This window comes from Zeus faber (genome assembly GCF_960531495.2).
Source record: "Zeus faber genome assembly, chromosome: 15".
Lineage (NCBI taxonomy): Eukaryota > Metazoa > Chordata > Actinopteri > Zeiformes > Zeidae > Zeus > Zeus faber.
The window spans coordinates 10,146,161-10,170,463 of NC_137194.1; the positions used below are offsets into that span (position 1 = coordinate 10,146,161).

The following is a 24,303-nucleotide window of genomic DNA, read 5'->3' on the forward strand; positions in this document are numbered from 1 at the left end:
CAAAACAGTCATTATTGTAGGTTCCCTAATGATGCTGACGTCTAACTTTTTTAATGATTTTGCTGAGGACCCCTGGAACCTCTCGAAGTACCCCTGAGGGGTCAGGGGACCTCATATTGTGAAACACTGGACTATTCAATTTTTATTTTTGGCAATACATGATTCCTTGAGGTTCTGCATAAACTCTGATGGAGTTTTTCATTGTATCAGTATTTGTATGTCATTGTGTTGAACTTGTATGTATTTCATGGAATTTCAATTTGTGATTATATTTGAAAAATAAATGTAACCTTTAATCCTGATTTTATACAATGAATCGCCCCTTATATAAACCTACACACATCTACTGTACACTCCATAATAATTAGTGTAACAGCATGTTGAGTCGTACAGTAACTAAAATTCAAGTGCTGATACACAGAAAATGAACCTGGAGTTGACATAGTTTAAGAATTTACTGTTATTTTGCCGCTTTTCTAGGGATCCTATTGGGCCATCGACAACAACCCGAAAGAGGACGCGGTGCCGAGCCGGCCCAAGAAGAGGCCACGCTCTGGAGAACGGGTGAGTCACCCATACACTTCCCTGTCGTCCGTCAGCATTGCCCACAAAGAAAGTTATACTCCCGTTTCACGTTTTTCTTACTTACTCTTACTCCATTTAATTTTCATTTACATTTTAATATCTTACCTTATCCTTACAAAGTTACAAAGTGCTTTAAAACACATGACAAGATTAATAAAATCAATAAAACCTCAAACATAAAAAAAAATAAAACATGGATAAAACATTAACTATATATACTGTGTGTATATATATATATATATATATATATATATACATATGGAACTCATATGGGTGGGACTAACATACGGACAACATATGGATTCTCAACCCTCCCAGCGGATAATATAGAAATGGCAATATATTTCAAATAAATTTGACTAAATTTGATATATAATAAAAAAATATAAATGAAATATCAATATATCAGTCTAAGCTGCTTTCACACATGCACTGCAAATTATCCGGACATTACCTGGAGGAGCTGTATGTGTAAACGCAAATGTCCGAATCATTTGGACCAGACATTACCCGAACTTTACCCAGCCAGCACCCTCGTACAAAGTCTGCGTAATGTCCGATTAAGTGTTATGTGTGAACAGAGCAGGTGGTCGTCCGGAGAATTCACAGTGAGCGCGTCGGCGTGTCGCGTGTTGATGACGTCTCTATCCTACGACTGGTGACATCATCATCACGTCCACTTGCCGAGGGTGAAAAAGGGTCATTTACCTTTCGTGCGGATCTTCGTACACGGAGCCTATCTGCTTCGTACTCCGTCCTGTTTTCCTTTATATTCCTTTCCACTCTTTCATTTATATTGCGGATACGTCCAAATTCATGGAGTATCAATGCAAAAAAAGTCACAATGACCGATAAGTCAGTAGCCTCGTCTGTCATCTTGGGTGTGCTGTAAAACTCCGCAGCGTCATTGCGTCACCTCCTGCCTCCTGCACGCTCAACCCAGGCTCCGCCCCTCGCCTAAACAAAATGGAGTATTACTGTCTACACGTGGACAGTCTCCGGACCTGATTATCTGGACATTGTCCGGAGGTCGCTACCCCAAGGTTGAGGATCTCTGCTTTAAACCTTTAAACATCATCAGTTAAATTTTCAAATAGTTTCTAAAACTCCCAGTAAAAGATGAGATCACGTCACACTCGTTCCTGAAGGTGCGACGTGATCTTGTCTCTTAAAATCGGTTGAAAGCCTGAAAGCAGCGTTTTGAAGCAGCAGCAGCTGGAGGTAAACCTGACTTTTTCCCATCTCATCTCAGTTTTTCTCATTTCAAAGTTAAGTTTGTTTTTAAAGGCAGACATGGTTGTGTCCCTGATTAGATCTGGTTGCTGACGCTGCCAGCATGAAACTTGTTATCCATCGGAGACACAGACGTTTTTTGGGGGGGGGTTTTTCCGAAGGGGGAAGTGGTGAGGGTCCCACAGAGAAACGGTTTTGATATGCAGATGAATGTGAGCTTCAATTATAATGGTACATCATTGATTTTGGAGCTTATCAAGTGTGAGAGAATTTTGTGTTGATAAATAAATTGAAGACTTCTATGTATTTTTTTTTGGTCAGGCACTCTAGGGGTCCTACTCCAGAGTTTAAAGATTATTTTTCTGAAAAAATAAACATAGTTGATGAATTTTTTTTAGCTGGCACTTACACCCATCAGCCACATCATTAAAACCACCACTAATAACCACTAATATTGTGTAGCTCCCCCCGTGCCGCCAAAACCGCTCTGACCCGTGGAGGCATGGACTCCACAAGACCTCTGAAGGGGTCCTGTGGTGTCTGGCACCAAGACCTTAGCAGCAGATCCTTTAAGTCCTGTAAGTTGCGAGGTGGGGCCCCCATGAATCAGGCTTGTTGTTCCAGCACATCCCACAGGTGCTCCATCGGATCGGAGCCTAACCCCGGCCATCCACATGATGTAGAAGAAAACGTGATTCATCAGAGCCGGCCACCTTCTTCCATTGCTCCATGGTCCAGTTGTGATGCTCACGTTCCCATTGTAGGCGCTTTAGGTGGTGGACAGGGGTCAGCATGGACACTCTGACTGGTCTGCGGCCACACAGCTCCATACGCAGCAAGCTGTGATGCACTGTGTTCTGACACCTTTCTATCATAGCAGCATTAACCTTTTTCAGCAATTTGTGCTACAGTAGCTCTTCTGTGGGATCGGACCAGACAGGTTGGATGCCCTTTTCAGCCAGGGCACCTCCCGGTGAGGGAGGACGTACGATATCTCTTACATAGAGAGGGAAACATTTGCCAGCGCCAGGAGGCGGCAACTTAAACAAACAACACGACATGAAACTGTGAAACTTGACAAAAAAAAGAACGTCTCATTACCCGGCGAGACTCGGTTCCCTTCTTCCCTGCAAAAGAGCAGTTCAAAAGAATCGGATCGTTTCTTGTTTCTATTGAAAAGCCTGGCGTAGCTGTGCGCAATCATGAAATGAAATTTCGCACGGAAGGCGGCAGTGGATTCGGCGGGAAGCAGCACTTGCTGCACGCCGCGCGCCAACGCGTCCAGTGGCCTTCTACCGCCATGTGCGCGTTGAACCGTAGGGGGCGTACCGAATGGTTCGATAACATACCGTGTACCATTCCATCCCTCCTACTAACCACTGCATACCCGGAACACCCCCCAACACCTGTCGTTTTGGAGATGCTCTGACCCAGTCGTCTAGCCATCACAATTTGGTCCTTGTCAAAGTCACTCAGATCCTTACGCGTGACCATTTTTCCTGCTGGCAGCCACGCTGAATTCGATAAAGCAGCGTAGCTAGTTGTGGTCAGTCAACCATCGATATGGATGAACATTTACAAAAAAAACTAGGGGGTGGGTTTTGAATGGAATTCTGGGACCCAGATGATGTTATGGATTTTCTCATTAAGATTGTCATATTTTTGGCTACATACTGTATTTTTAATTATTATTTTATTTTATATATTTATTTATTTATTTTATATAATAATAATAATAATAATAATAATAATAAAGTTTAATTGTAGAGCCCATTTCATAGAGAAACTGAGAGTGCTTCACAAAGTAAAATGAAAATTGATCAAATAAAACATAAAAATGAATAGATGAAAAAATATGTAATAAAAATACAATATGTGGTAAAATACAAATGTGAACATTAAAAGCTAAGTTATAAAATAATGAATAACTAAAATGAAACATTTGCAAACTTTCTGACTAAAGCTAATTAAAGGCCAAATTAAAAAGGCGTGTTTGAAAATTTTCATATTCTATGCTTTTTTTTTTTTTTTTGCTTTTTTAAAATTCTATACTAGCTCCAATTCTTGGTCAGCTTTAGTCAGGCAATTGACCCAGCTGATGGCCTCCATCCGATCGGCAGTTCCCTCGATGTCTTGACACCGTCAGGCGCCTGTGGCCTGTCAGGGCTGACAGCAGGATGTGAGAGTCGCTGTCCAGGAACATGATCCAGTGGAGATGCTGTCAAGAGCCTGGAAGTGGCCCATGAAAATTGGTTTTGCGCAGCATCCTCGGAGCGCCGCGTCTTTTTTCTTTGTGCACGTATCGTCCCCAGATTCAGCAGCGGGGATGCAGCTGGCTTTCCACTCGGTGGTCTGCTGATCTCAGAAACGCTGCCCGCGGGGCGGTTCAACCCACTCTCCTTTGTGACGCTACCAGAGCTTTGTTTTTATCTTGAACCCCCCCCCCAAAAAAAGGTTTAGTTTTTTTTTGTCATTTTAACTAAATGACACCAACGCCAAAATGTTTCTCTGCTCTATTTCATTCTTTATCCTGCGATCTGTTGTTCTCGTTCTGTCATTTCCAGCTTTTGTCTTTGTCTGTATTTTGTCCCCCCACAATACCTTCGATTCTCCCATGAATGATCATCAGAATTTGGGAATTTTGGGCCAATATTAGAAATGTCACAATAAGTGGAATTGTCTTTTCACCGGTTGTGTTGAGGCAAATTTGCTGTTTACTTACATTTTTTTATGTTCTAGTATTTATGGCTTTTCTTCCTCGGATGGATGTGTATCATTAATGTAGCATAAAATGAACATAAAATACAATTACAATTTTTTATTGGTATTATTTGTATGACGTTTACAACCAACAAGGGTCAGGTATTTTCCGATATGATACCCTGTTTTAGTGTTTATTTGTCAGTATCGGTATCAGTCTCTCCTGCTGTCAGTTCATATTGTATGTTTTCACGTCTGTCACTGTCTGTCCCCTGCATTGTGCATTTGTTTTTCTCCGGCTCACAGGGAAAAAAAACCCCCAAAACTGTGCAGGCGTAAAAAGGCAAAGAGCACAACTGCAGGTGCTCTTTGCCAGAGAGAGAGAGAGAGAGAGAGAGAGAGAGAGAGAGAGACGGGGCAAAATGAAAAGACGGAAGGTAAAAAAAAAAAAAGAAAAAGAAACACCCCAGCGTGAGAGATGGAATCTTAAGGAGCGGAGGAGAGATGGAGATGGAGAGGTGGAACTAAAGGATGCAAATAGGTGAAAGACAAAGTCACCCAGATAGGGAGGGAAGGCGGCGAAGAGAAAGAAGTGACGGCGGGAAAACGAGTGAGGCGAGAGGGTGCGGGGGGGGAGAAGAAGCTGGAAGAGGGGAAGGGAGGAACAGGATTGCAGGCTTTGCGTTCCACTTAATTACCACGCGAGGCCCCGGGGCTGCCATTAGACATATTTTTCTTCCCAGACTTTTTTTTTATTTTTTTATTTATTTATTTTTTTACATTACAAACATTAATTAATTCAGAGCCTTGTCATCTCGTCTTACGTGGACGGGCCCTTCGACCCCGTTCCTTCCGCCTGGCTTGCAGCGCTGGCAGACACACTGCGGGCTGTCACACGGTGCTAAGGAGAATTAGGAGAGCCTTAACTGCTGCGGAATTATGCCCGCATTAACTTATAACGCATAACACATAGCGTGGGGAGAGGAGGGATGAAAAAATAAAAAAAAAATAAAAAAAGCTTAAGTTAGTCAGCTGTCAATTGTCGACACTCTGCGTTATTTCGCCGCCGCTAATGCGACGAAAGTCTTTCTACGTTTTTTCCCGATAATCCCTGCGGCAAATTAATCGACGGCGCTCGGACGGAGGTGTCGGCGCGTTAATGTGTAGACACGCACGTGGGCAGACGCGCACACACACACACACACACACACACACACACACACACCTGCTTCCCGGGTCCTTCCAGAATAATCGCTCCATTTTTTATTTTTTATTTTTTTGTCCCCGTGTCGCCCCTATCTGTCGCCACTTTTCCTTTTCCTCTCCTCCTCCTCTCATCACTCCTCTCTTCACCTCTGCCTTGTCTTCTTTATAAGTCGTCTTTCATCGGGGGAAAACCGTTGCCCCCCCCCTTCTTTTCCCCTCCGAGTTTATCATAAATTAAAGATTGCATTGTTGCCGACCAATCCTCTTACCGTAAGCAGTTTGGGGGAAGGAAGGCACCGTCTTGAACCCTGAAAGGAGTCAAAGGGGGAGAGAAAAACACTCTCCCTATTTCATTATTATTATTTATTTATTTATTTATCTATTTATTTATTTATTTATTTATTTTCCCGTTTGGCTTGCGTCGGTTTAACCTTCCGTCGACCTTTGTCGATGTTTCCCGGATCTGCTCATGGGGTATGCGGAACGCTCAAAAGAAACACAAGAATAAAAACATAAGCTTGTTTTATCACACCAAGTTCAATCAATCTGATCGAGTCGTGTCTTCAATCCCCTCTTTCTTTTCTTCCTTCAAGCATCTGGTAATTAAATCAAACGCCCCTTGACCTTGGGCACTGAATCTGAATTAGTCCTTTTGGAATCGGGGGGCTGAGGAACGTACTTCCTATTACTTTATTCCCTCGCTAAGTTTGTGAGGTCAAATCCGGTTCATATCTCCTGTGTATTTCTAGTGGAAAGCAGGCGTGGCGGTGGCCCGGCTTTTATTTGAAACCTTTGACAGCTATACGGGCCAAAATCACGAAAGCATTTAAATCTGTTATCAACAGAAATAAAGCCCGTTCACACATACTGTAGTTCCCAGTAAATTACTGGGATAACCTTAACACATGCAGCGACATTCAGGAACATTTTGGTCTAAGGCCTTTTCAGCAGCGCACACAGCTCATTCACTTGCACCCACAAAGAAGATGTACAGTATGTGGACGTAGCACGCAAATACAAATAAATATGTTTTTGAAATGAATCCTGAAATAAATTAACAAGGTGATAAATATATAAATGAGTAAATATATGTTCGATGGAGGTGGGCGGAGGCGGGCGGAGATGCGCCTGGCGCGATATTCCCCAACCCAATGTTATTAAATCAGTGTGATCATTTTCAACCTGTCCTATACTCTCTGCCTCCGGAGAAGGAACGTTCTCCACCAACTGTACCTCCCCCTGTCCCTCCCTCCCTCCAGCTCCACGCTGCATTGCAGCCGGCACGGGCAGATAGAAAATACAGATGCAGAAGCACATGGCCAGTTATTATTATTATATAGTTATTATGCAGAATGTCATTGGGCCTGAGTGGCATTTTTAATTAGAAAAATAATACAATTTAAGAATACAAAGACCTTTCTCCGTAGAGACTGGAAGTGAATATTTGTTAAAACCCACAATTTGTGCTTTGCCGGTATTCACATTCGGGTCCACCCCTTCTTTACGTGCTCATTCCGGCATTGATTCTGCTTCCATTCACAACACAGCCTTACCGGCATTTTCCCGGAAATGTCACTAGGTCTTGAGGTGGGAAATTGTTGGAACAGATTTCCAGGAATGACGATCTCTGCTCCCATTTACACATAACCGGTTTGCAGGAACGGTTCCAGAACATTGCTGGGAAAGACTGCCTGTGTGAAAGGGGCTCACTACTTTCATTGAACTTTTAAATACAGTAGAAAGGAGTTACATTTTAGAGCATGTATTTCAGAAGTATGTATCATTAAAACTTTGAGTATTCCTGTTTTCCTCTTCAAAAACAGACATATCAGAAAATCGACATATGCTGCATGTTTATTACTTATTTTTATTTTGAATGTATATATTTGTGAATTTTCTCTGTATATACTTACTCTGTACTTCATGCTGCCAAGTGAGCTTCTGCAGCACCAAAATTTCACCCACGAGGGATTAATATAGTTCTATCTTGGCTTATTTTATGTTACGTTATCTTATATAAGATAAGAATATTTTATATGAGATTATAATACACTGTAAATCCTCTTCATTTGATGTAGTGCCCTTTCTCGCCCACGGGACACAAAGGCGCTTTACATTTACGCCTCATATTCACTCATTCACACAGTGATGTCAAGCTGCTCATCAGGAGCAGTTTGGGGTTCATTGTCTCGCTCAAGGGCACTTGAAGATGCGACTAGGGGATCCAAGGATCGAACCGGCAATCCTCCAATTACGAGATGACCCACTCCTGAGCCACCGTCACTCAACATAACGTGTTTCAGTAAATAAAAACAAATTGCAATTTGGTCCGGTTCCAGTAGACGCCTCGCCAGGGGGAAGGGCTCAACAAATCGATTCACGGTCGTTCTTCCCGCGGCGTCTTTGGAGAACCCTGGATCAGGTTCACACGCTTATACGCCTATTGTCTTTTCCCTCCCCCTTCACCAGGCCTCCACCCCCTACACCTTGGAGTCCGAGTCCCTGAGGATGGACTGCATCATGTCTGGAGGGAGCTCTCCCAGCCTGGCCATCAACACCGTCACCAACAAGGTAGGACGCAAACCGAGGAGCGAACCGGGAGAAAGTATGCGTCGGTCGTCAGAGTCATCATAAGGAAGGTCTGAGTCAAGTCTCGTCTGTGTCTAAAACACGGCCACAACACTTAACCAACATTAACGGCTGTAAATTCCATTGCCTGGTTACCCGGACCATCTTTCACCACAGTAGTTTAAACCAGTCCAAACCAGGAAACTACTTTGGTTTGATGATTCAAATAACATCAGCTTCTTCGGGGGTTTTACACTGCAGTACATGTAATGTTGTTTTAAAAAGAAAAACCATCCAAATCGAGAAGTATTTTTATCGGCCGAGTACTTCCACGTACAGAAGGAGTGTGACCCGCTTCGTTACAGCACGATGAAGTGAAAACTTAAAGGAGAACCTTGTGTTTATTTAATCAGATCCGTGCAGAGAAAATAGTTTTCAGCTTTCAGAGCAATGCTGCTGATGATGAGGATGTGCATCGTACTGTGAGGTCTGGATGATATATAACCAGTACTCCTCCAGTTCTACACAGCTGGCCCACTATTTATTTCTCTAGACATCTAATAAAGTGCACCAAACAGAGGACAAACACAGCCATTGCTTCAGCACATCATCAGAGGACATCAGAGGAGTTACTGAAGGTGTGTGCACAGGAGAAAGGAGGAGAGTCCACCGGTATATTGTTATAGGGAAGTTTTTTCTTACAGTAATTTTCTAATAGTAGATTGCAATCAAAGCTGATCATGATTGGCTAATTTATATTCCAATAAGGTAAAGCCCTCTTAATTACTTTTAATCAAAGCCATCTCAATCAAAGGCAAACTCCACCGCATCGTCACCCGATTTTAATAAATTGAGGCATAATTGTTGATGTCTCCACTCGTGGCAGAGACTTACAAAAGAAAAGCAGAAGTTGGTAGAAATCAAACCGGGGGTTACCTCCACCCTTTCTGAGCTAAGAAGAACCACATTCCATGGGTGGGTTACCTCGCCAGCTGCAATGGGCCAAATCGCACGCTTTCCTTCATCGTCTGGGACTTCGGAATCATTACATGTGGCTGGTTGGGAGAAGGTTATTTTGTACTGTAGGAAAGCAACTTCTCTCCTCATAGAGACCGAGCGCCAACCGCGCCGCAGTGATTCAAACTGCAGTTCAGCTTATGGCCACTAGATGCTGCTTCAGAAAACTCAAAAGGCCGTTTTATAGTTCTGCGTCGAATAGCCGCCGCATGCACGCGGCACAGGCCGCTGCCACAGCTTATCTGCGCCTCCCCAGAGATGTAGCTACGCGTGGGGGGGCGTAGGACCGCGAGAGCTGTCAATGGTCATCTTTTTCGCCGCTATGTGTCGCCGGTTTATTACCGCCAACAGTGAAAAACTAAATGGAGCAGATCGAAGAGAGGCCGGCTGAGGACAGTGTTTCCCATACATTGATTTATTTGTGGCGGCCCGCCACAATATCAACATTGACCGCAACATATTGATTTTCTTTTTTTTTTTTCACTATTAAAATGGGTAAAATCGTATTTCAATGTAGAGCTGCGCACAGCGCATTGATGCACTCAGCCCCTCCTTGCCCCGCTCGCTCTCTGCCTCTCTCTCTTAAAATCCTCTCTATTCCTTGCCTCTTCTTTCCTCTCCTGTGCGATTCGCCTTCTAACTTTTGGCCTTCTAACTTTTGAGCCAAACAGCAGCGGCGCTCGTCAATGTCACATTCTGTTAATTCAAATCATGCATCGAGGCCCTCAGCAATAATATGTTATCGGTGTACGTTTTGGGTCCTCTGTGTGTCCTGTGGGAGCAATCGGGGGGCAATTTGCACTCCCCCCGCCGGCAGCTACCGCCACAAACACCGGAACGCACTGGAGGAGGTTCGAAAATCGGTCAATTTATACCCCACATCATCGTAACGGAGGCCAACAAGTGACGCTCGATTCGTGCTGTGAAATAGCCGTGATCCGTTTTTATTACATCGGTGCTAAAATGGACTCGACACTGCCATCTAGGGTTTTAACAGTCCACGTGCGTACTCACCGACGCAGAACCATAAATACAAGCACCGGCCCCGACACCCACGGCGTACCTACGTCGGCTATTCGAGGCAGAACTATAAAGAAGCCACAACTCAACGGAAGTCCGTGGAAAAAAAACAAAAACCTTTTTCCACTTTTAAGGCCTTAGGGTCTCAATATCCAAGCTTACTCCTTCCAGTGGGTGTCAGATTTTTTTTTTTGTGAAGATATTAGGGCGTATTAAGGCGTATATCTGGGCAGACACCAAGACTCCGACCTGCTGCCCAAATCTATAAAGCTCTGGCTCCGTTTCATGCCAAGATGCTGGCGAGCATAAAACCAACCTCGAGGCCTCAAATCGCCTCTTCAGAAACCAACTTCTGACGTCTCGGATGCTACGTCCATTTTTTCGTATACACTCCAGAATTTGTCACTTTTTTTTACCAGTTTTTTTTTTTGTTGTTGTTTGTTTGTTCACCAATAGGACAATGTGTCTTGGACCTTTAATGCAAGTTGCAAGTCATCCTTTTTTTTTTTTTTTTTTTTTTTTTGACAGAAAATAACGGAATTTTCTACACTAGTAGTCCCCAGGTTATCTCTCTGGATGCTACTGTCTGGGAAGGGACCTCGCTGGCCATTTCAAACTGCAGTAAAATAAGTCTTTCCACTCACTCCTCATTCCTACACTCACACACACACACACACACACACATACCACACACACACACACACACACAAGCACAGCTCCCATTAAACCGACTCATTTTGACAGCCGCTTGGACTGACTTTCAAACACACGCACACACACACGCACACACGCACGCACACACGTACGCACACACACACACACACACACACACACACACACACACACACACATACACACACGCACACACACACGCGCACACACACACACGCACACACACACACGCACACACACACACGCATAGGGAAGCTGACCTGGGTGTGATTCTGTTTGTATTGGGAGTCAGAGGGTCAAGTAGCCACCGAGACCTCCGACGCCCGTCTGATTGGCATTTACACAAACACACGTGCGCGCACACACACACACACACACACACACACACACACACACACGCACACTTCAAAGATATTTAGCATACTCAGACACAACACACACAAAACCACACAAGACTCACACACTCATAGATATGAGCACATGCACGCACGCACACACACACACACACACACACACACACACACACACACACACACGCACACACACACTCATAAAGGATTCTGCTTTTCAGTCCGTGACCTCTCCCTGACCCCAACCAAAGAGGAGATTTGTCCCAAAGCAGGAGCTCGCATTGCGGTCAGGGCAACGGCTGAATATGACGGATCACTTAACCTTCTGGTTGTAAATACTGTTCTCTGTTTCACTCTCCTCTCCGGCCGCCCAGATGCTGTTATCTTATTTCATACTGCTCAGGAATTTATTACTTGTTTGTTTGTTTGTCTGTCTGTTTGTTTGTGAAAAGGGTAAAGCCAACCGGGGGGAAAAAAACTAGAGCTGTCGCAATTATTACATGATACATTATGTTCTGATCGCGATAATTTGAGCGCACCGCCATCGCTTTGCAAAATCGTTGAGATTCCACAATCATCATGTTCCCCCCCGGGGAGGGAGTTCGAAACTAATGTGAGAAATGTCACAATAAATAGCTAATTACTTATCCACGTTTCCATCGGTTCCCAGTGTTCAGTGTCAATAAGAAGCTCTTCTGCAATAGGCTGATGTGTATTATTATTAATAGGTATTAAAGGCTTATTCCAGGGCGATTCGACTAAACTTAGGGGCCAGATTTTGGACTTGGTACCAATCCTGCAACTCCTTTTTTTGTGTGGCTTCTTGAAAAATAAAAATGCATAAATACTCAACAGTTTAAGTCCTATATTGAGACATTATTCTCTCATATTTTATGCTGCTTTGGCAGAGCCATATGGTTGTTATTGTTTTTCTTTGTAATTACTTTCAGTCAGAAGGTACTTCTCACATTAAAAACAGCTTATGGACAAGAAACATTCGTGACTTTGCCAACTTCAATTTCTGAATTTTTGTTTCCTCGCCAGTAACATATCTGTGATGGGCTGTACGGTTTAAAAAATGAATGTTTGTTTTTGTGTGTTTGTGTTTGTGTCTTTGTTTTCTTCCATCTTATTGTAATAAACAATCTACATTCATGCATGGGCCACGTTTGACCCCCGGGCCCCCAGTTGAAGAGGCCTGGCTTGTACTATGCGCGCTTAAAGTGAAAAATAAAAATGAAAAATAAAAATAAAAAATAATTAAAATGGATAAATCGTACGTTAATCCCACTTATTTGCATGACTGTTAATCATCAACTGCAATTTCACGATCATGATGGCGACCGCCGTACGAAAATGCATTTGAGCGGCTCGAAAACCGACCGCAGAAGCAAAGCCATCTGGGTTTTACTCTCGCTGCCGTAATGAGTTCAAGCGTGGAAAAAAAAACCCAAAAAAACATTGTTTGTTTTAAATATTTGATTTTGTTGAGGCGAGCTCATTGATTTCGACCTTTTGTCAATGTTTTCTTTGTCTTCTGCACCAACTTTATTTGTTTACCCAAAAGCTAGACAAACAGTTCATCTTGCAACGTGGAATCATCTGGCTCAAACCACATTATCCATCAAATCGACATTATCCCAGATATAACCACTGTGTACCCAGGTTATCAGCCGTTCAGATTAAGGTGTACTTTACTTTTTGGATTGGATTTACATCTACATTTGCGTCCGCTGCGGTGTGCAGAACGGGATGAGATGTAGCTGTGTTTTCCTCCTATCCCTGTGTCCCCGCTCCCAACGTGTGCTTTAGCGCGAGGAAAAAGTGAAGGACGGCCTGAAAGAGTCTCCGTAAGCTGAGCGTATCTTATTTTAAAATACGCTCTGATCTCACTTCAAGAAGGAAATGGAGACTCCTATAGAGCGGAAATTTAAAATCTTGAGTTAAACTGATCTCTCCGGTATTAAACTGAAGGAAACGAATATATATTCTCAGATCCTGCAGTCGTTGTGCCTCGACAGTATTTTTCAGTGCAGTGTTGGCTGTGACCCTGTCATTGCATGAAACCAACCAAATAGACCTTTAAAATGAAAAAATATTGAATTAAATCCACACGTCCCCTGTGGTTTTAACGCCAAAGCAGCGGTCATTTACAAATTTCTTTTGAATGAATGTATTTTCTAATCAGTCCTCCATCATAAACGCCTTAAACCACAGTGTGATGACGGGCCACGGGCGGAGTTTAACCTGGCAGTTTTAAAAGGTAGTAAAATGGGACATTAAGGAGATGAAGGGCTCTGAGGGGCAGAAGTACCTTATAAAAGGCCTTCAGCGAGGAGACTGCGGCTTGCAAGTGTTGATGAAAAAGAAAAAAAAATTGGCAACATCTGATTAAACCTGAAAATTCACAACAAACTAAGAAAAATACACCTCAAAATGACTTCAAAATGATCAATAAACAATCAAAATGTACCTTAAAAATTAACAATGAACTCGAAAAATTAACAAAAAAAAACAACAAAAAAAAAACTGAGGGATTTGGAAATTATCCTAAAAATGTACAATAAACCTCATAAGAATAGGCAAAATTAGAAATTGTGCAAACTCTGACAAAAAAAATCTGAAAATTGGATTCAGTATTTATTGTCGAGTAAATCTGCTTTTATTGCCTCGTTGTGTGCATATGCATGCGTATTTTCTGTGTGTGCGCGTGTGCGTGTGTGCGTGTGCGTGTGCGTGTGCGTGCGTGTGCGTGTGCGTGTGTGTGTGTGTGTGTGTGTGTGTGTGTGTGTGTGTGTGTGTGTGTGTGTGTGTGTGTATAGGTCGCTCTGTACAACCCGGACACGGAGGACAGTGAGAGCCCCAGCAGCCTGGGGGGAAGCCTCAGTAACAGCCTGTCAGACCAGAGCATGGCCTCCCTCAACCTCAACACCGCCAGCGGCAGCGGCAGCAACGTGCACGGCTACACCCCGGTAACTGTGTGTGTGTGTGTGTGTGTGTGTGTGTGTGTGTGTGTGTGTGTGTGTGTGTGTGTGTGTGTGTGTGTGTGTGTGTGTGTGTGTGTGTGTGTGTGTGTGTGTGTGTGTGCGTGCGTGTGTGTATTTGATGTTTGATATCTACTTGAGTGATCCCTGACGAATGAAAGAAGGCTAATGCTGCATAGAGCCGATGGTTCGTGATAATGGCCGTTTAAAGGTTGTATCAGTAAGATTTGAACAGCTTCAAACCACTAAAACACCGTGGGGCGGTGACACAGGTTAGACCTAATCTCAGTATAAACGCACTTTTCATCTGGACTAACAGAAATGGCTTTTCTCAGTCATGGTTTAAAATAGACTTGTAATAATAGACTTGTAATAATAGACTTGCCCTCGTCTTGGTTTAAAAATGTGATTTCCAGGAGGAAGATCAGCGCTAATCTAGGCGTAAGTGAAGGCCTAAATTAAACCTGGCCGGAGGCAGATTTATTTTTCGATGAATGGGTTTGGCCCTCCAGGTTGACCAGGTTGATCTGGACTAAGACCAGACAGAAGGAGCTGACTAATCCTTCATCACCTTAGTCTACGACTTCCTGGTCTAGAACCAATCAATCTTAAACAAAGCAATGACTCAGAAAGGCCCTGTAAATCAAAGGGGATGAAAATATCTGTTACATTGGTGTGGGAGTCTCTGCCCACAGGCAGGCTTTTAGGGAGGGAGACGTCCTTTTTGCCGTGGTTTGCCAACATGCTAACATTTTTATTATGTCGATGAACAAAAGACTTGCTGGCCAGAAGTTTAAATAATAATAATCATAATAATGATGATGATGATGATGATGATGATGGTGGTGGTGGTGGTGGTGGTGGTGGTTTCGGGCGCAGGAGTAATGGCGTGCCGCTCTCTGGCTCCCGGTCGGCTGATGAGCCCGTGCGCCGATCCCTCCCTGCAAGACGGACAAACATTAAGAAAGCTCCCTTCCCCGAGTCGGCCGGAGAGAGGGAGCCGTGCTGTCGTCTGCAGCCGATGCTTGACCACGCCCCTTGCTCCACAATTGGGTAGAGAGTACTAGCTGTCTGGCAAAATCCAAATATCAGGATATTTTGTGACAAACACTTCGATATCAGTAATTTGAGGATATGTTGGGGATGACTATCGGTGCTTTCATAAGATATCTACTTTCAAGAAAGTATATTATGACAGGCAGATAGAGGCATCGAAAACCGTTTAGAACAGTCTATGGAGTTCAGAAAAGTGCTGTACTTTAGTACAATGCCGTTTAAAGACAAAATTTTACTCTAACACGATATTAAAATAACCAAAATCCAAGATGGTAACGACTCTTATATCAGTATACTGTATATAATGTACAACAATCAGCCACAACATTAAAAGCAGTGAGAGGTGAAGTGAATATCATTGCTCATCTGGTTCCAAAGGCACCTGTCAAGGGGTGGGATATATTAAGCAGCAATTGAACAGTCAGTTCTTGAAGTCGATGTGTTGGAAGCAGGAAAAATGGTCAAGCGTAAGGATCTGAGCCACTTTGACAAGGACCAAATTGTGATGGCTAGACGACTGGGTCAGAGCATCTCCAAAACGGCAGGTCTTATGGCGTGTTCCCGGTATGCAGTGGTTAGTACCTACCAAAAGTGGTCCAAGGAACGACAACCGGCGACAGGGTCGTGGGGGCGGCCAAGCCTCATTGATGCACTTGGGGAGTGAACTCTGGTCTGTCTGGTCCGACCCCACATAAGAGCTACTGCAGCACATATTGCTGAAACAGTTAATGCAGTTATGATAGAAAGGTGTCAGAACACACAGTGCATCACAGCTTGCTGCGTACGGGGCTGTGTAGCCGCAGACCAGTCAGAGTGTCCATGATGACCCCTGTCCACCACCTACAAGAGCCTACAATGGGAACGTGAGCATCACAACTGGACCATGGAGCAGTGGAAGAAGGTGGCCTGCTCTGATGAATCACGTTTTCTTCTACATCGTGTGGATGGCCCGGGTTAGGCTCCGATCCGATGGAGCATCTGTGGGATGTGCTGGAACAACAAGCCTGGTCCATGGGGGCCCCACCTCGCAACTTCCAGGACTTAAAGGATCTGCTGCTAAGGTCTTGGTGCCAGATACCACAGGACACCTTCAGAGGTCTTGTGGAGTCCATGCCTCAACTTGCCCAGGGTACCACAGTATAACTTAAATAGATGCCGAGATATATTCAGTGTAATTTTCTTTTATTATTCAATTTTATTTAATTATTATTTTATTCTCCATTTTTTTCCAGACTGTTAAGCTTTTTTAAACGCTAATGGTCTGGAGCGAAACGCACCAAACCTCACCACGACAAATTCCTTGTACTGTATATATGAATGTACCTGGCGGAATAAACTTATTCTGATTCTGAGATACCTGACAATTTAGAATAGGCAGCCCGGGCTGTTCCTCCCGTGTTCCAAACCAACGAAAACATGGACAATCTTCACAATGATGACCTTTAACCCAGGCCTCGTGGCTTTTCCTCGGCTGGAAGTGATCTGTTTGAGTTTGAGCGGTTTGGTCATTGCTTGGTAGTGTGCCTCCTTCTTCCTGGTTGGTTCCAAAATCAGGATTAGAGACGTTTCCACTTCCAAAGCCAAAGTATGTAGAAAGTTCTCAGCGTCCTGTTTAATGTTTGGAACAGCTGGGGAACATGAGCTAGGGATATTTGGGAAGCTGAGGGACTCGTGTGGTGAAAAGGGAACTGGAACAGGAAGTGGAAATAGATTACTGTGACTGCAGAGATAGCGTTCAAGTTGGGGTTGTGATGAGGAAATAAGTTGCGCATATACTTGCTTTACTCAAACAAGCTACTCAAGTGATTAAATTGGGGATGCAGGGATTTAGCGGCCGTACATCAGTATCGGCCGATATTCGACTTGTTGACTGCCATCAACAAGTTGTTTGCAAGATGTTTGCCTGTCTCGCTCTCTGATGACAACAACGGTGCCGGCGCACAAGTGATGGGGCGCCCGCGCTCCGATTGTACAGACAGTGCCATCCCAGGCTCAATTATTTTACTCCGTTTCCTTATTGAACGAAACAAGCACCGTGCGTAATGGGAACGCAGGAAGGGGACAACGAGGTACAACGGCAAAACGAAACAAGCGTGACAATATTTTGCTATGGTGATGTACAAAGACTGCAATAAAATATATGAATCTTAATTATTTTGGGTCTGTTATAAGAATTTATATACAAGTAATAAGCTGGAGCTGCAACTTTATCACCGGATCGACCGTGCCACTCGAGACCACCTTGCCCAAATCCCTGCCCAATCCCTTGTCCAAAACCTATCTCTGCTCCCTCGCTATGGCACCAAACTACCTCCAGGCGGTTAATAAATAGAAAAAACAAACTTTTATATCAATCCACTGTTATTATTCCAGAGAAAACGGCATCTACCGGCTCCGTAAACTCTGGAGTACAGCTGGCTCCACGCTTTCTCCATGTCTTTACGGTAGCCACGTCACATCCGACTGTGATTCCGTCGCGGAGGACAGCAAAAAGTTATATTATTTTAAACTTTGATTATTGAATCAATCATTTTAACGTTATTGCTTTTATAATCTCGTTCACACTTGTGTTTAATTACATTTACTTTATGTTTCCCAAAAATATCTTTTGTTGGGCTATGGAAGTACTGGAAAATTCTTCTCATTGAGTGGGTGGTTGTATAGCAGGCTAACAGGGCTTTCGAAAGTGTTATTTTTCATGTGAGAGAAGGTCATCAAGGTTGTTTCATACATTTGTGTGACTGAATTTGTGCTCAGATAGTGGGATGCAGGGCTGAAAGACTTTACAGTTCATTTATTTTTTCATAATGAAGATTGCTCTGTTTCCCTGGCACAAAAGGGGGAATAAATAACAACAAGGATAAAATAAACAAACAAAAAAAAAAAAGCATGGGCTGTCAGCCAGAATTTAACAATCGGTGCATCACTAGATTAAATATTGAGTTCATCGTTTCACCCTTCATGTTGGGGGGAACACAATCTTTTTGAGTGGACATAGAAAATAAGTTAAATATTGGCTCTAACCTCCTTTGTAAAAAGGTCATAGCCAAAATAACTGCAAAAAGCAACAGGCATGTTTCACACCGGTGAACACATGTAGAATGTAACTTCTGATTATATACTGTACTTATGTAATAATGATAACAAATATAGATGCAGGCAGCAATACACAGGGTCCATTATCGACACCGATTACGAGTTCCCATGGAATGTAGCATCAATTCGTGCTGTGGCTCGTCTTTAAGTCAGCATTATGTCTTAAACAAGTTAAATTTCCATTGAACGGGGCACCGCCTCACCCAGTTTGTAACAACAATGAGTCTACACCACGCACTAGGGATGCAACATGATGTAACGCAATTCTGTATACAGCGGCGTTTTGGTAGATGCCGTACCGTGCTGTGAAATTTCATACCGTTACATCCCTGCCACGCACCATGCACCACACGAATGGACGTTCGTAGCCACAACCTGCACATTCATAGCAAACTGGATGATGGTTCCACAAAGCGTCTTACTCCACAAACCCATCTCATCGTTTTCCAACGTTGGCGTGTCGGTGATGCACAAACGTTCGGCTGTGTGGATCGATTTTAGTTGAAACTTGAACCACGAGATGTCCGCCACATCCCGGTTCTAACGACGCCTCAACCGTGTCTGTAGCTGTCGCAGTCATCCTGGTCCAGACACTTTTTGCCCGAAAAGTGCCAAAGAGAATAATTATTGAAAAAAAAATCCTAACAATAACTATGGGATGGACCCCTGATAAGTAATAATAACTATAAAACATAAGGTAAAAACAAGATGCATGCAAAGAAAATACAAATCATATGTACCAAATTTTAGGTGAAGGCGAAGTACTGTGATGAGAGTAGTTTCCACCTCTGACTCAGAGACCAACTTATTTTGTGCTCCAGTTAGTTCCTTTCAAAAAGCCTATTCTGCCACAAGGACAAATGTGTATTTATTTTATATATATATATATATATATATATATATATATATATATATATTTATATATATATATATATATATATATATTTTATATATATATATTTATAAAAAAAAAATTGGCTATTTAATTATTTTTTTTATTCATTTTTCTGTTTATGAAAGGGAGTCTACAGTTCATTCCTATTTTTTGTAATTACTTTAATGGTATGTTCGTTTTTCAAGGCAAATGGAGAGGAAAGATGCAGACAGCTCTCAAAAGCTCCATCCGCACCTGATGGTTAAATTAAATGATAAGATATGAAAAGATAATATGAGATAGTACTTTATTCATCCCACAGGGGGGAAATTATAATACTTTATTAATCCCACAGGGGGGAAATTAAACATTATAAACTTAACTAACTAACTTAACTGTTCTAAACCCGATAGAGGAAGCGCAGAGTTTCCACAGTATACGCAATACAGTAATTAGACCAATATTAATTAGACCCATAATTAGGTCACTATGATCAATATGAAGATGACGAGGATTATTCATTATTATGTATATATTTATACAAAGAGTCAACAAAATGATCAACGAATCCATGTTGTTAGAAAATTCAACGCTCGAAAATTACAACAGTACATATCCTATTTCAACTACTGGTAATCTAATATATTGAATTACCGTAACCTTAACATATTCCATTTTTGAACAATATTTTTAATAAAACCAACAAATATTTTCTTCTTTTTTGTAATTTTCTTTCATTTTTACACTAATTGATGCTAACCAAATTCAATTAAAAAATAAAAGATTTCACCAGATATTTTTTTCCCCCAATCAGTCAATATTCAAATACATTGCGCTAAGATGGTGTATCTTGTCTTATCTTATCTTATCTTTGTAATATGTTGATATAATTGTCCTTTCTTGGTCCCAAAACTCATCTAGTCCCTCATGTCTCTGCTTGATGGACGTGAGCCGGAACCGGAGTCTTCGTGGTTCACAGATTTATCATTGAGGCGCCGTGTATCCGACGGAGGACATAATGAAATGGAAGGCATAAATATAGTTGACATGTTTATTTTGAATTTCTTTCCGGGCGTTACGGTCACGGAATTACACACTTTGATGGAGGTATGCCATTATAGAGAGGTGATACAAGTCCGGGGGAAGTATGTGATTTTCTAACGAAGTGCACAATCACACAGACAGGACAATGACAGATTGTCCGGCGAGATTGATGGACCTCACTCTGCCGTGGACAAGGCGTTTACAGATCCTGTGGTGCGTGCGTGTGTGTGTGTGTGTGTGTGTGTGTGTGTGTGTGTGTGTGTGTGTGTGTGTGTGTGTGTGTGCGTGTGTGCGTGTGCGTGTGCGTGTGTTAGTCTGCCAAAAAAGGAAATCTCCTAAAGAGATGGTCGTACATCCAAAATCTGGTTAATGTTCTCAGCCATGAAGCCGGGTGCTTCAACCACCGTGCCGTGGCCGTCGCTGCATGTGCCATGAAAACGTATAAATAATGGAAATCACCACCTGTGTTTCAAGATCAAAATTGCAGGGCTTCACTGATTCATCCAAGGCATCAGTTCTAGTGGGAATACCATCTCTGTTCATCAGAGCAAGTTCCACTCTGAAAGTGGCTACCTTCACCAGTGATGAAAGGGCCGATCCGGTTCTTGACGAGTCACTCAGTCGATTGTGACAGGAGTCGGTTTCGGCTCTGAGTTGTGTTGGAATTCTCACGACAACGTGTCGTCCCTTCCCTGAAAACGTGAGCGCAATGTCCTTCAGGGCTGAATTAATGCGGTACTTGCTTTATACTGAATGTTTATTTTATCAACGTTTTACTTGTACGAGCGCTGTGCTCAAGAGCTCTGTGTTTCCTTCTTTCATGGTTCCTTATGTTTCGGGGGAAAAAAAAAAAAAAAAAAAAAAGTGAAACATTTCCAGTTGTTTCTGTGGTATGCAGAGTGCATATTATCGTAGGAAGAGATGACATACTGTACTGTATGACTGTATGTCTCCATTGGTAAATTTCCTTTGGCCTGCAATTTTTGCAAATTCTTGCAAGCTTCTCAACTCAAACATTATATTCAACGTCTATGTGTGTATGTGCGTGTGTGCGCGCGTGCCCGCGTGCGTGCGTGCGTGCGCGCCCGTGAGCTACTGTTTCCGTCTGAAGCCCTAACCGGCAGAAGCAGCCGGTAGCCACCACCGCACTCGCACTAACCAGGAGCCACACATAAACACACACTCACACTCAAATAAACACGCAGTGAGGTTTATTTAAATGTGTGTCCGGTGTGGTCCACTGTTTGGGAGCCTGCGGTCTTGGCCGCACCACAGGCTTGGCAGGCCGCCGTGCGCACACAGACATGTTTGGCTGGCTGATCAACTGGCTGCTCACATGATCAAATAATCCTTCATCCCCCATAAAACAAGGTCCTTTGGCGATTTAAATCAATTAGTCCTTTGTGTGTGTGTGTGTGTGTGTGCGCGTGCGCACCCGCGCCCGTCGGCGATAACAATTTGCCGTTTCCACAATTCAAAAGGTTTCATTTGAACTCTCGGCGCTGGGTGCCAAAATGTATCTCACGTCAAGGTTTGAGACGCGTTGAGCCGTCATTACGATGCAACACATGTTGTTAGAGCTTGCAGATGATATTGTTCTGTGCGCCGTCAAGACGGTTTTCAAAATATGAGCCGTGCCCGTACAATGACGATTCACGGCAGGCTGTTCCGCGGAGGCCAGTTCATATTTTGCAAACCTCGTTTTTTGGGGTTTTTTTTGTTGTTTTTTTGGCCAAAAATTCCACTGAACAAGCGAAGACATCCTTAATCGATTAATACTGTTCAGTCCAAATTCAGTCTGAAATATTACTGGAGTCAATTCCAGACCATCTGGAACCCCCCCCAAGCCCTGTCCCAGAAACGGCCCTCCCATCATCGTTTTCATTATTTTTTCCACATTTTTATTTTGAGTTTTTTGAGTTTATTTCTACAGGGAGCGAGGCAGCGTTGAAAAAAGAAAACGCTTCAGAAAGCTTTTTTTTTTTACACTCGAACAGTGTGACAGACGGTTTAGGGACTATTTAGCGGTGACGTGATTGTGATGACTAATGCCCGGATCAGACCATACAAATTCAGCTCCGTTGTGACCTGATTTTGCCGGGGCCGGCAAATTTCCAAACGCGAGCAACGCGGAAACGGCAGACGGGCATCTCTACCCCGCGGCGCGGCGGCACGATCGACGGTGTCCCGGACGCCCTGCCGCGCCCCCACGGAACTGCCCGGCGTGTCGGAATTCTTTTCCCGTCCGGGAGGCGGCGGAGAGACGGGGTCCAAGCGACGGCGTCGTCAGCGGAGCGGCCCTGCAACCGCTTTTTCTCTCTGTTCCGCCACACAAGACCACCGGCGTTCCGTTGACAAGTTTCCTGACCTTCCGCCCGACGACCCACGACCCTCGCGCGACCCTGATTGGTCGGGTCGCGCTAGAAGCGTTGCCCCCCCCCCCCCCCCCCCCCCCCGGGGGGAGCCAGAAGAGGGATTGCCTGACCCCCCCCCCCCCCCCCCCCCCGCGTGAAGTCAGAGTCTCGGATCCCGACGTCACGGAGACGCGGCGCCGGCTGCTTGCAAAGCGGAGCGACCGGGCGGAACAAATTCATATAAGCACAATGAGGCCGAGAGCCGTCACCGGGGACAGACCGAGCTCCCCGTCCGATCGGGTGCGGGGTGATCGGGGCGTCGAAACGTCTGACAACTGGCCGCGCGCTTCCCATCAGTTGATCATCTTAAAACAACACAGATCTGTTTCAAAACAGAAAAAAAGAAAGGGGGGGGGGGGTTGTTGCATAACCACTAATGAATGCAAATCACTCGGCGTTTGTTAAAGCTGCCTTTTGCAAAAGCCCTCGAAGAGTAAAATTAGAAAGTATTTTCACCTTCAATGAAAAACCTCTGGGCTGACGCTGGAAATTAGCATAAGTTAATAAGATGTGATGAAGTGCAGCTGATATGTTTGTCGCCGTGCTTTTATCCGGCCCATTACTAAATAAACCAGATATAATGCCATTTTAGAGGCTTATGCAAAGGCTAATCAGTCCCAAAATATTTGGCCAGAAAAGTAGGAATGCAATCACACCTTTCTTTCTTTCCCCCTTTCGTTCTTTCTTTCTCTTCTCTCTTTCTTTCTTTCCTTCTTCCTTTTTATCTCTCTCTCTTACTTTCTTTCTTTCTCTTTCTTCCTTCCTTTCTTTCTTTATTTCTATCTCTCTTCCTTCCCCCCTCCTCCAATCACTTCCCTCCCGCTCACCGCCCTCCTGCATTAGCAAAGGTCAGCGCAATCTCGTCTCGTTAACCTCTCATTTCTGGGGGCCATCACCTCCATTTTTGTCTTCCTCCCCCTCTCCCTCTCGCTCTCTCTCTCTCTCTCTCTCTCCCTCTCCCTCCCTCTCCCCCTCTCTCGCTCTCTCTCTCCCTCTCTCTCTCTCTCCCTCTCCCTCCCTCTCCCCCTCTCTCCCCCGCCTTTGGACACCCGCTCTGTTGCTCCCGACCTCCTCTGTGGAGCAGGTGGAGTGGTTTGGGGGTTTTAGTTCCGCTGCGTTAGCTAACCCTCCACCCCCAGAGTGAATGGATGAGCAGTGGCTGGAGCACTGGGGCGGTGCGAGGGTGGTGTGCGAGGCCTGGTAGGGCCAAGCAATAGCGGCAAAATCCAATGTCACGTTTTTGGATTTTTTTGTTGTTGTTTTTTGGCGAATACCTCAGTATCGATAACTTGATAATTTGGCGGATGACTTGTTGGTTATTTCATAACATATTTACACACAATAAATATTTGAGAGGTAGAGAGCGGCGGTTAGTCAGAACATCTAGAACAGTCTATGAAGTTCGAGTGTTTTAAGTGTGTTTTCTCTGTATGTGCAATGTGTTTATGATATGAAATGTCGGATTTCTCATGAATTTGCCAAAT

The 24,303-nt window shown here is 43.8% G+C and overlaps 1 protein-coding gene across 1 annotated transcript in view; it reads left to right on the plus strand.

Moving 5' to 3' along the window:
* LOC307241400 (forkhead box protein J3-like) overlaps window positions 1–24,303 on the plus strand; it is a gene marked incomplete at both ends in the record, with an annotated part of 76,123 nt that overhangs the window by 35,758 nt on the left and 16,062 nt on the right. Inside the window, 3 exons of the mRNA XM_080015467.1 lie at window positions 481–564; window positions 8,194–8,295; window positions 14,174–14,323. Of these exons, the coding sequence (XP_079871593.1) occupies window positions 481–564; window positions 8,194–8,295; window positions 14,174–14,323 (336 nt within the window). The remainder of the gene's footprint in view (window positions 1–480; window positions 565–8,193; window positions 8,296–14,173; window positions 14,324–24,303) is intronic.